Source organism: Leptodactylus fuscus, chromosome 3 (assembly GCF_031893055.1).
Source record: "Leptodactylus fuscus isolate aLepFus1 chromosome 3, aLepFus1.hap2, whole genome shotgun sequence".
Lineage (NCBI taxonomy): Eukaryota > Metazoa > Chordata > Amphibia > Anura > Leptodactylidae > Leptodactylus > Leptodactylus fuscus.
The window spans coordinates 20371789-20384448 of record NC_134267.1 but is presented as its reverse complement, the minus strand read 5'-3'; the positions used below and the strand labels follow the sequence as shown (position 1 = coordinate 20384448).

General features: G+C 48.1%; 1 protein-coding gene across 1 annotated transcript in view; it reads left to right on the top strand.

The window, feature by feature from the left end:
• Positions 1–12660, top strand: part of LOC142198449 (calpain-8-like) — a 38842-nt gene that overhangs the window by 14771 nt on the left and 11411 nt on the right. Inside the window, exons 5-12 of the mRNA XM_075269485.1 lie at positions 667–832; positions 2935–3018; positions 3110–3195; positions 7548–7622; positions 9254–9411; positions 9498–9673; positions 10326–10337; positions 10736–10941. Coding sequence (XP_075125586.1) covers positions 667–832; positions 2935–3018; positions 3110–3195; positions 7548–7622; positions 9254–9411; positions 9498–9673; positions 10326–10337; positions 10736–10941 — 963 coding nt within the window. The remainder of the gene's footprint in view (positions 1–666; positions 833–2934; positions 3019–3109; positions 3196–7547; positions 7623–9253; positions 9412–9497; positions 9674–10325; positions 10338–10735; positions 10942–12660) is intronic.

Genomic DNA, 12660 nt, shown 5'->3' with positions numbered 1-12660 from the left:
TACTGTGTCAGGGTCTGGGGTTGCTAGGTGGGGCGGCATAGACACACAAGTCCAGTTTCTTTTAGTCCAAAACAAAGGTAGAGTTTATTTTCACTCAAAAATATAGTGCAGCAACAAAAGGAAACGATACAAAAATAAATCCCTGCCCGGCTGGGCTCTAACTAATCATAGAATAGGTTACCTCACCTACAATAACAGAAATCCCAAAAAGCCAGTAGAATCATTCAGGACACAGCTCCAAAAATATGACCTATCTGTCAGCTCTCCAGCCAAGCTCTGCCAAGGTGTTGCTGCTGGAGCTGGCTTCTTAAGCCTCCTTGACGAGGAGACTCTTGGCAGCTGAGACGCTGCCGGAACATCCCCAAAGTGTGGACTGGAGGGGGGTGGAATGACAGGTCCCACTACCAATCCTACCTGTCATTCCTACAGTAAAAATCCAGCCCAGTACTGAGCAGTTACCAAAATGCTCAGCAGATGAAAGTTGTCTGCTGAGAACAAACATTCCTGGAGTTTTCTCATCTCACCCACCTGAGTAGTCTGGGTGAGATGTACACCCCCTCCATTACCTGACCAGCCATTGGCTTACAACTGACTTATGTGAGATACTGTGTATTCTGAATTAGATTTTTCTACCAGAATTTTCCTTTATTGTGTATTTATTCTCAGGCTCAATGGCTCATATGAAGCTCTTTCTGGAGGTCTATCCTTAGAAGCTCTGGAGGACTTCACTGGTGGGATTGGTGAACTGTATTATTTCGATAAAGCCCCAAAGGATTTATTCCAGATTATCCAAAAAGCCTTGAAACAGAGATCTCTGGTCACATGCAGCACGGTAAGTCCTTGGGAATGTGACATCCATTCCTCTAAAAGGAGAACCAGCATATCACCCCAGCCCTGCAGATAGATAGGTTAGTGCAGGGCCGGTGTCAGAACACAGCATAGTCGGGCAAGTGCCGGGGCCCTCAGAGCCCATCGGACGCCGATGAGCTGAATACATAGGCGATAAAGCAGGAGCTGTCACAGCTCAGCTCCTACTTTAACGCTGCGGTCCAGCTTCTGCATTTGTAGGCACGATGTAATGATGTCACATCGGGCCTACAACTATGTGAGTGGAGTGAGAGCGGAGAGAGCGGCGGGGGAGCGTTGGAAGGTGAGTGCAAGTGTTTGTTTTGTGTTAAACATTAAGGTGGAACCAGGGGTGAACCTGCCCCTTTCGCCGCCCGAGGCGAATGACAGAAAGCCGCCCCCCCCCGGGGGAGGGGGCGGAGCGGAGGGGGCGTGGCAGATTGAAGGTGGCGGAGTGAAGTGAAGGGGCGGGGCTTAGTGGCGTTCGCAGGCAGAGAGCAGGCAGGGAGAGGACCTGCTCTCTGCCTGAGCGTCAGCTTGTCCTGGACTGGCTTAGGTAAGCAAAAATGCCACCTTCCCAGGGGCCCTGGCATAGCGCCGCCTCATGGGAGGTGCGGCGCTGGGTGGAACATAATGAAGGGGGCCCATGAAACTGGGGGCCAATGATGCGGGGGGGGGGGAGAATGGCATGACACTGGGGCAGATGAAGGGGAGGAGAACGGCATGACACTGGGGCAGATGAAGGGGGGGGAGAACAGTATGACACTGGGGCAGATGAAGGGGGGAAGAATGGCATGACACTAGGGCAGATGAAGGGGGGAAGAATGGCATGACACTGGGGCAGATGAAGGGGGGGAGAATGGCATGAAAGTGGGGACAGAGATGGACGGGGGGGCATGAAACTGGGGGCAGAGGAAGGGTGTATATGAAACTGGGGGAGAGATGGAGGGGGCATATAATTTATGGGTGACTGTAGGAGGATTATACTGTGTGGGAGCACATGAAAAATGAATGAGAATGGGCGGAGTCAACATAAAAGCGGGCGGAGCTAAATTTGCCGCAGAGCACATTTTGTTCCTCTTTCTACGCTTCAAAAGTTGGGAGGTATGGTGTAGGTGACGCCGCGCACTTGTGTGACATCACTCGCTTCATCCGGCCACAGTGGCGCGCAGTGTCCCGACTCCCACCTCCTCCACAAGGGGGCCCACTGAGGCTCTGTCGCCCAAGGGTCCATAAAAACCTGAAGCCCTGGGTTAGTATCACCATAACCAGCATATCACCCCAGTCCTGCAGATAGATAGGTTATCAGCAGAACCAGCATATCACCCCAGCCCTGCAGATAGATAGGTTACTGCCACCAGACCCAGCATATCACCCCAGCCCTGCAGATAGAAAGGTTAGTGTCAGCAGAACCAGCATATCACCCCAGTCCTGCAGATAGATAGGTTAGTGTCACCACAACCAGAATATCACCCAGCCCTGCAGATAGATAGGTTAGTGTCACCACAACCAGAATATCACCCCAGCCCTGCAGATAGATAGGTTAGTGTCACCACAACCAGAATATCACCCCAGCCCTGCAGATAGATAGGTTACTGTCACCACAACCAGAATATCACCCCAGCCCTGCAGATAGATAGGTTAGTGTCACCACAACCAGAATATCACCCAGCCCTGCAGATAGATAGGTTAGTGTCACCACAACCAGAATATCACCCAGCCCTGCAGATAGATAGGTTAGTGTCACCACAACCAGAATATCACCCAGCCCTGCAGATAGATAGGTTAGTGTCACCACAACCAGAATATCACCCAGCCCTGCAGATAGATAGGTTAGTGTCACCACAACCAGAATATCACCCCAGCCCTGCAGATAGATAGATAGATAGATAGATAGATAGATAGATAGATAGATAGATAGGATCAAACAGTGTCCTCTCATTGTGAATTGATGCCTCGCCAAACCACTCTAGGCCACAACAATATTATATATACTGTTTATAATTTCTATATCGTGCATGTAATAATGTATGATATAAGAGATGTTTCACCATTTCTTGTCTATCTGGTATTTCTTATTCATTATAGAAATCCGAGTCAGGAACGGGGGAAATTGTTGTCAGCACCAACGTGGTCAAGAACCATGGATATACAGTAACCGGAGCAGAAGAGGTGATATATACAGTAGAGATATCTATAGTATTTATTTGTCATGATTGAACCTACCAGAAATGGTCACTGGATTGTCAATTGTCATGAACAGGTCACCTATGGCGGTAATACTGTCCAGATAGTGAGGGTGAGAAATCCATGGGGCTTTATGGAATGGAACGGAGCCTGGAGTGATAGGTAAGATGGATGTACTAGGCCTCAGGTTTACTGGCACACAAAATTGACCTGAGTCATTTAGATGCCACCACCATCCTGGATCGCTTTTCTTGGTGAGATCTCCTTCCTCACGCAGATAAGTCTGATGCTGTTTTTGAGATGAGCGAACAGCGTTCAATCGAGTACATGTTCGATCAGATATCAGGCTGTTCGAGATGTTCGATTCGAGTCGAACACCAGGTGGCAAACTCACTAAAAATTCGTATCCCCTCCCACCTTCCCTGGTGCTTTTTTTGCACCAATAACTGCGCAGCGGAGGTGGGACAGGAACTACGACAACGGAGGCATCGAAAAAAATCGGAAAAAGTAATTGGCTGGCTAATTCAGGTGACCTCCAATTTATACGAACAGTGGATTTAATATCCGGGTAATATGAGACTGTGAACTATGTGACTGTGAGACAGGGATAGATGTACTTGCAGGGGTAGCTAGGGATTACCTTTATTTAGGGGGGAATGTCACTCGCATAGCTCTTTGGGGCTCTATCTGGTCGGGATCCCTGTCAGCTTGTGATATGCGCGAGCTGACTTTTTCTCATAGGAATGCATTGACCAACGTTGATTGGCCGAATACCATACAGAGTACAGCATTTGGCCAATCAACGCTGGTTCTGCGGCTGAGGCTTGTCTGTGAGGAGGCGGAGTCTAATATTGGACCAGAATGGAGACTGCTGTGGACCGATCTTAGACTCCGCCTCCTCCGGCAGAACCAGCGTTGATTGGCCGAATATTGTACTCTGTATGGCATTCGGCCAATCAACGCTGGTCAATGCATTCCTGTGGGAAAAACTCAGCTCCTGCATATCGCAAGCTGACAGGGATCCCGACGTAATACAGTGACTTGGTTAGATGCCCCAAGACATGCTTCCCCTGCTGTCCCAGTTGCATTCCAGGGTGTTGGCATCATTTCCTGGGGTGTCATAGTGGACTTGGTGACTCTCCTGAGTCGAATAGTGGTTTCCCACTAAACGAGTATTTATTCCCCATAGACTATAATGGGGTTCAATGTTCGATCGAACAGTCAAGTATTGAGCGGCTACTCAAATCGAACTTCGAACATTTCACTGTTCGCTCATCTCTATTGTCAAAGTCAGAAGTAATTTCTTAAAGGGAGAGTGTCAACAGAGCCCAACATATTACCCCTGATCTGCAGATAGATAGGTTAGGATCACCTTTCCCGTGTGAATGACTGCTTCCAGTGCCAGTGCTTCCATTCTTTGGAGTGATGAAGGTGTGACTGCTTAACTCTCTATTGTTTCAAAGAGCTCATTTGCATATTGACAGAAACTGAAATACCTGGATAATGGAGGCAGCGATTAACATGGGGAAAATATTCAAGTGACCCTAACCTATCTATCTGCAGGGCTGGGGTGATATGCTGGTTCTGGTGACACTAACCTATCTATCTGCAGTGCTGGGGTGATGTGCTGGGTCTGGTCACACTAACCTATCTATCTGCAGGGCTGGGGTGATATGCTGGGTCTGGTGATAACCTATCTATCTGCAGGGCTGGGGTGATATGCTGGTTCTGGTGACACTAACCTATCTATCTGCGGGGCTGGGGTGATATGCTAGTTCTGGTGACACTAACCTATCTATCTGCAGGGCTGGGGTGATATGCTTGTTCTGGTGACTGTAACCTATCTATCTGCAGGGCTGGGGTGATATGCTGGGTCTGGTGACACTAACCTATCTATCTGCAGGGCTGGGGTGATATGCTGGTTCTGGTGACACTAACCTATCTATCTGCAGGGCTGGGGTGATATGCTGGTTCTGGTGACTGTAACCTATCTATCTGCAGGGCTGGGGTGATATGCTGGGTCTGGTGACAGTAACCTATCTATCTGCAGGGCTTTGCACTAGACTTTATTGGGGAAGAAAATAGGCCCAAGTTCTGTCCCAGGCCTGTCCCTGAGGTGCCACCTTCCCAATATTGTGCGGAGAAATGTGTACTTGTGAGAGACCATGTGTGATGGACCTGAGCTGCCCAACATGTATATCTTTCGTTGTTAACTGGACACCTGCTGTCATCACTAAACGTTCCGGTCTCAGTTATATTGAGCACTTGATATTATGGGCAACCCCCGCGTCACGGCTATGTGGTGTAACCTTACAATTTGAGTCTATTGAGGGATCCATAAAAATGGCTAAAAATAGGACACGGCCTAATTTTTGATGGTATATTAAAAAGCAGTGTCTAAAAAAAATCAGTCATGTGACTAGCAGAATTTACATGCATTGAATTTAATGCGATGGCTGTTGTAAAAAATGTTTTTAATAGAGATGAGCGAACAGTGAAATGTTCGAAGTTCGATTCGAGTAGCCGCTCAATACTCGACTGTCCGATCAAATATCGAACCCCATTATAGTCTATGGGGAAAAAATACTCGTTAAGGGGGAAACCACCATTCGTTCAAGTCCACTATGACACCCCAGGAAATGATGCCAACACCCTGGAATGCAACTGGGACAGCAGGGGAAGCATGTCTGGGGGCATCTAACAAGCCCAAGTCCCTGTATTACCCCACTATCACAGCCTAACAACTACACACTTTACACACTCAATACAACCTCTCAGACAGTGAAAAAATAATTGAAAACCTTCTTTCCTCACCAACTATGTGGACAGAAACACAAATTTTAAGCTAAAGAAACATTACCAAGCACCCCTTTAAATCACATTGCCCATTACAACCATAGATGGAATAGGCAATGGGAAATCCAACAGTACTCACATTGTGTGTGTGTGTGTGTGTGTGTGTGTGTGTGTGTGTGTGTGTGTGTGTGTGGGGACAACCTAACGTAGAAGATCCTCATGCTGAGCTGGCCTCATTACTGAACAAGTTCATCCAGGATAATCAGAGTTTTGCGCCTTTCTGTGAGTGGAGCCTTGCACCGGCAGAGTGTTAGGCCCTTTCTGTGAGTGGAGCCTTGCATGGGTAAAACACCGATAAAACCTGGATTAAGCCTGCCAATAGGCTGCCAAATAATGTGTCTCCCACTTATTTTTGGGTGGGTACACACCAATGAAACCTGAATTAAGCGTATATAGAGTATATAGGCTGACAATTTGAGTGTACCACACTTAGTTTTGGGATGCATCAGATCTTTCCGAAAGGTATCACCCTTGGTTTGGAAAGAACTGATCTAAACGTTGCACCTTCAATGGAGTTGAGCCTTGGGCTAGCTTAGTCTTTTGCACTTTTTTTTGTTGTGGAGCCTCAAACCAGCAGAGTTTGGGGAAATCAGGGTGGATTCAGTCTAGAAGGATCAGGATTGTGCAACGCAGATGGTGGAGGAATATGAGGAGGAATTGTAGAGGTTGAGCACAGACATGACAATTCATGTTGGGCTGCTTGACACTGGTGGGCACGAAAATGATGGGTCTATCCAGTGGCTGTTCATTTTGATGAAAGTCAGCCGGTCGGCACTCTCAGCTGACAGTCGGCTGCGCTTATCCGTGATGATGCCACCGGCTGCGCTGAACACCCTCTCAGATAGCACGCTGGCGGCAGGACAGGACAGCACCTCCAAGGCATATAGGGCAAGTTCAAGCCACAGGTCCAACTTCGACACCCAATACATGTAGGGCGCAGAGGGATCGGAGAGGACAGGGCTGTGGTTGGACAGGCATTCCCGCAACATGCGCCTATACTTTTTATATTTTTTTGTGGGTACACACCATGACAACCTGGATGAAGCGTATATAGCCTTAGAATTAGAATTTATATCCCACCACGGAAAGCTGGGTTGCACGGATACAGCCTGGCTTAATTGCTGTGAATCCCACTTTGGCGTTTGTGGGTAGACACTGTGCCAGGCTTGTTTCAGCTTCTCCCTTTACTGTAGCTCTTACAAGAGCTGTTGTGGTTCTTCTTCTTTGCTATTCCTGCCCAGCAGAATCTAAAACCTAACTAGCCCTCAGCAGGTGTCTGTCTCTAACTAAGTGAAAGTCGCAAATGAATCGGAGATGATGCCGCCTGTTCTTTTGAATCAGAGGTCACATGTCCTCGGCAGCCAATGGCTTTTTCCTAGTTTTTTTCATGGTTTCCGTTGTTGTAGTTCCTGTCCTACCTCCCCTGCGCTGTTATTGGTGCACAAAAAGCACCAGGGAAAGTGGGAGGGAAATCGAATTTTAAGTGCATTTGCCATGCGGTGTTCGTATCGAATCGAACATTGCGATCCGATCGGACATCTACTCGATAGAACGCTGTTCGCTCATCTCTAGTTTTTAACTATCATGTGAATAAGGACTTACAATAAAAATTCAATGAATACATAATCAATTATTCTTGTGTCTTTCCCATCATGCAGTGCACCGGAATGGAAAGAAGTTGACCCAAAAGTGAAAGACGATCTTAAAATTGAGCGCGAAGATGGTGAAACCTGGTGAGCAAATCCTTGTGGGTCGTGTCCTGTGCAACAAATCATCTATATTAAAGTAAAAAAAAAAATCTACTATTTGTACCGGTGGGAGGAGGAAGCTCTACTATGTGTACTGGTGGGAGGGAGAAGCTCTACTATGTGTACCGGTGGGAGGAGGAAGCTCTACTATGTGTACTGGTGGGAGGGAGAAGCTCTACTATGTGTACCAGTGGGAGGGAGAAGCTCTACTATGTTTACCGGTGGGAGGAGGAAGCTCTACTCTGTGTACCGGTGGGAGGAGGATGCTCTACTCTGTGTAACGGTGGGAGGGAGAAGCTCTACTATGTGTACCGGTGGGAGGAGGAAGCTCTACTATGTGTACTGGTGGGAGGAGGAAGCTCTACTATGTGTACTGGTGGGAGGAGGAAGCTCTACTATGTGTACTGGTGGGAGGAGGAAGCTCTACTATGTGTACCGGTGGGAGGGAGAAGCTCTACTATGTGTACCAGTGGGAGGGAGAAGCTCTACTATGTTTACCGGTGGGAGGAGGAAGCTCTACTCTGTGTACCAGTAGGAGGAGGATGCTCTATTCTGTGTACCGGTGGGAGGTAGAAGCTCTACTATGTGTACCAGTGGGAGGGAGAAGCTCTACTATGTTTACCGGTGGGAGGAGGAAGCTCTACTCTGTGTACCGGTGGGAGGAGGATGCTCTACTCTGTGTACCGGTGGAAGGGAGAAGCTCTACTATGTGTACCGATGGGAGGGAAAAGCTCTACTATGTGTACTGGTGGGAGGAGGAAGCTCTACTCTGTGTACCAGTGTGAGGGAGAAGCTCTACTATGTTTACTGGTGGGAGGAAGAAGCTCTACTCTGTGTACCGGTGGAAGGAGGATGCTCTACTCTGTGTACCGGTGGGAGGGAGAAGCTCTACTATGTGTACTGGTGGGAGGAGGAAGCTCTACTCTGTGTACCGGTGGGAGGAGGATGCTCTATTCTGTGTACCGGTGGGAGGGAGAAGCTCTACTATGTGTACCAGTGGGAGGGAGAAGCTCTACTATGTGTACCGGTGGGAGGAGGAAGCTCTACTCTGTGTACCGGTGGGAGGAGGATGCTCTACTCTGTGTACCGGTGGAAGGGAGAAGCTCTACTATGTGTACCGATGGGAGGGAAAAGCTCTACTATGTGTACTGGTGGGAGGAGGAAGCTCTACTCTGTGTACCAGTGTGAGGGAGAAGCTCTACTATGTTTACTGGTGGGAGGAAGAAGCTCTACTCTGTGTACCGGTGGAAGGAGGAAGCTCTACTATGTGTACCGGTGGGAAGAGGAAGCTCTACTATGTGTACCGGTGGGAGGAGGAAGCTCTACTATGTGTACCGGTGGGAGGGAGAAGCTCTACTATGTGTACTAGTGGGAGGGAGAAGCTCTACTATGTGTACCCTTGGGAGAAAGAAGCTCTGCTGTGTGTACTGATGGGAGGAGGAAGCTCTACTATGTGTACCGGTGGGAGGAGGAAGCTCTACTATGTGTACTGGTGGGAGGGGGAGAAGTCCTGCTGTAAGCAATGAGGATGAACGTACTGATGTAGTTACTAGGGGGCTGCTTTCATCATTTGGAATCACTATGTAATTTCATTATATCTCCTGCATTTTCTCCAGGATTCCATTTTCTTCTTTTCTGGTTGAATTTTTTCGGGTGGAAATATGTCATCTCAATCTGGACAGTATATGCCGTGAAGAAAATCACAAGTGGTGCTTGACAGAATTCACTGGATGCTGGACCACTGGATGCACTGCTGGAGGGTGCAAGGGCAACCGTAAGAGAAACATTATTCTGGAACAACACCTATCAGATTACAGGAGGATTTTCCAGGTTTATAATAACTTTTTTTTTCACAAATAGCAAATTTCTGGACCAATCCTCAGTTCCGGATCACACTGGAGGACCCCGATGAGGATAAAGCGAGGGGCTCAGCTGCACCATTGTGTACAGTGATTGTGAGCTTAATGCAGAAGGAACGAAGAAGAAAGCAACCTGAAGGAGGGAAATTATTTAGCATTGGCTTCTATATATACAAGGTTAGAAAAATTATAACATATACAATGCATACAGCTGAGCATCTCCTTACACAGCCGTAATAATATATTATAAATTTTGGCTCCTGGAACCACCACTAGGGGGAGCTGAGATCAAAAGGTGCTACAAATCTGCAGATGTATAGGAGGTACAGAGGTTGCTATTGCACCTAGCACCCCCCTTTTTAATGGCCCCACACAGTACTGACCCCTTTACATACAGTATACTGTCCCCTTTATTAGGTCTGTCAAAATATATTGCCCACTTTACTGCCCCCCAATGACAATAATGCCACCCATTATTGGCCCCCACAATATACTTCCCCCATTACTGACTCAAACACAATATATAGTCCCTTTTTGGTCCCCACACAGCAAAGTGACCCCCTCTTTGGCCCCCACAAGGTGACACATTTGGCTGTTATTGTTACAATATACGCACCAGTTATAAGATGTGACTTTATTCGGAGACCGATGTCTTGTAAGGTACTTGTTTTCCTTGCGAAGATCCACCTAGTATAGTTATGGCTCCCTGGGAAAATATGCAAATAAAAGGCTATCTATCTAGTGCCCCCTATAGGTGGACAGATCATTTATAATTTTGGAGATTGAGCTCATATTTTATTATAATTTCTTCCATCTTCTCTTTTTGCAGATCCCCAAAGAGGTATGATAGAAGAAGACCTGGCGCCCTGGTATTGTGCAGGAGGGGTGTGAATACTTGAGCAGTCATTTCTGATATTGTTTTAATGCTTTGAAAACATAAGATTATGCAATTTTGCAAATAATTTTTTTGTATAAAGTCATTACATGGATGTGTACACTCCTTTCTACTTTCTACACTCCTACCACAGTTTAGAGTTCAATGTATAGACTGTATGCGTTAAGCTCCTAGGCTGCCCCTAGTGGTGGCTGCAGGAACCATCTGTATGAGATGCAGCAGACTTAGCCGCCATGGACTCGCTGACAGCATAGCCAAAGAGAATCTTTGTTGGTTGATCCCGTGTCACTGAATCCCCACTATAATTACAGTAATAATGGATTCTTATCATATTTCTCTTTAAGACGCCATCGAATGTTCCACTGGGGAAAGATTTCTTCGACACAACCAAAAAAATTGCTTCTACGGACTTCTACAGAAATCACCGCGAGATGTCTAAGCGTTTCCAGCTCCCAGTTGGAAACTATGTGATTATTCCTACAACTTATAATCCCTCTGAGGAGGCGGAATTTTGTATACGCGTCTTCACGGAGAAAAAGGCGCAAACTTTGTAAGTAAGACATTTGTGTGGTCTGGTTTAACTTTGGCGCATGCGGTTGTATATTCCACTAGAAAGCCGACAGTGTGCTGAATTCATTGCAACGTCGACTTTTCTGTTATGTGCCCCAGGGCTGGAGATATTGGTGTTGTTACCGATATCACTGTCAGAAGGGCATTACTGACAGTCTAGCTGGGAACCAGTGGCGTAACTAGGAATGGCGGGGCCTGTGGCGAACTTTTGACATGCCCCCCCCCAACCGACGCCGAAAACCTCGACCGACCCCTCCTACGCATTCCTGCGTGTACTATTATGCCCCATAGTGTCCCCTTCACACAGTATTATCCCCATAGTAGCCCCTGCACACAGTATTATGTCCCTTAGTGGCCCCTGCACACAGTATTATCCCCATAGTGGCCCCTGCACACAGTATTATGCCTCTTAGTGGCCCCTCCACACAGTATTATGTCCCTTAGTGGCCCCTGCACACAGTATTATCCCCCATATTGGCCCCTGCACACAGTATTATCCCCCATAGTGGCCCCTGCACACAGTATTATCCCCCATAGTGGCCCCTGCACACAGTATTATCCCCCATATTGGCCCCTGCACACAGTATTATCCCCCATAGTGGCCCCTGCACACAGTATTATCCCCCATAGTGGCCCCTGCACACAGTATTATCCCCCATAGTGGCCCCTGCACACAGTAGTATCCCCCATAATGGCCCCTCCACACAGTATTATCCCCCATAGTGGCCCCTGCACACAGTATTATCCCCCATAGTGGCCCCTGTACACAGTATTATCCCCCATAGTGACCCCTGCACACAGTATTATCCCCATAGTGGCCCCTGCACACAGTATTATGTCCCTTAGTGGCCCCTGCACACAGTATTATGTCCCTTAGTGGCCCCTGCACACAGTATTATCCCCCATAGTGGCCCCTGTACACAGTATTATCCCCCATAGTGGCCCCTGCACACAGTATTATCCCCCATAGTGGCCCCTGCACACAGTATTATCCCCCATAGTGGCCCCTCCACACAGTATTATCCCCCATAGTGGCCCCTGCACACAGTATTATCCCCCATAGTGGCCCCTGCACACAGTAGTATCCCCCATAGTGGCCCCTCCACACAGTATTATCCCCCATAGTGGCCCCTGCACACAGTATTATCCCCCATAGTGGCTCCTGCACACAGTATTATCCCCCACAGTGGCCCCTGCACACAGTATTGTACCCCATGGTGGCCCCTGCACACAGTATTATCCCCCATAGTGGCCCCTGCACACAGTATTATCCCCCATAGTGGCCCCTGCACACAGTATTATCCCCCATAGTGGCTCCTGCACACAGTATTATCCCCCACAGTGGCCCCTGCACACAGTATTGTACCCCATAGTGGCCCCTGCACACAGTAGTATCCCCCATAGTGGCCCCTCCACACAGTATTATCCCCCAGAGTGGCCCCTGCACACAGTATTATCCCCCATAGTGGCACCTACACACAGTATTATCCACCATAGTGGCCCCTGCACACAGTATTATCCCCCAGAGTGGCCCCTGCACACAGTATTATCCCCCATAGTGGCCCCTGCACACAGTAGTATCCCCCATAGTGGCCCCTCCACACAGTATTATCCCCCATAGTGGCCCCTGCACACAGTATTATCCCCCAGAGTGGCCCCTGCACACAGTATTATCCCCCATAGTGGCCCCTGCACACAG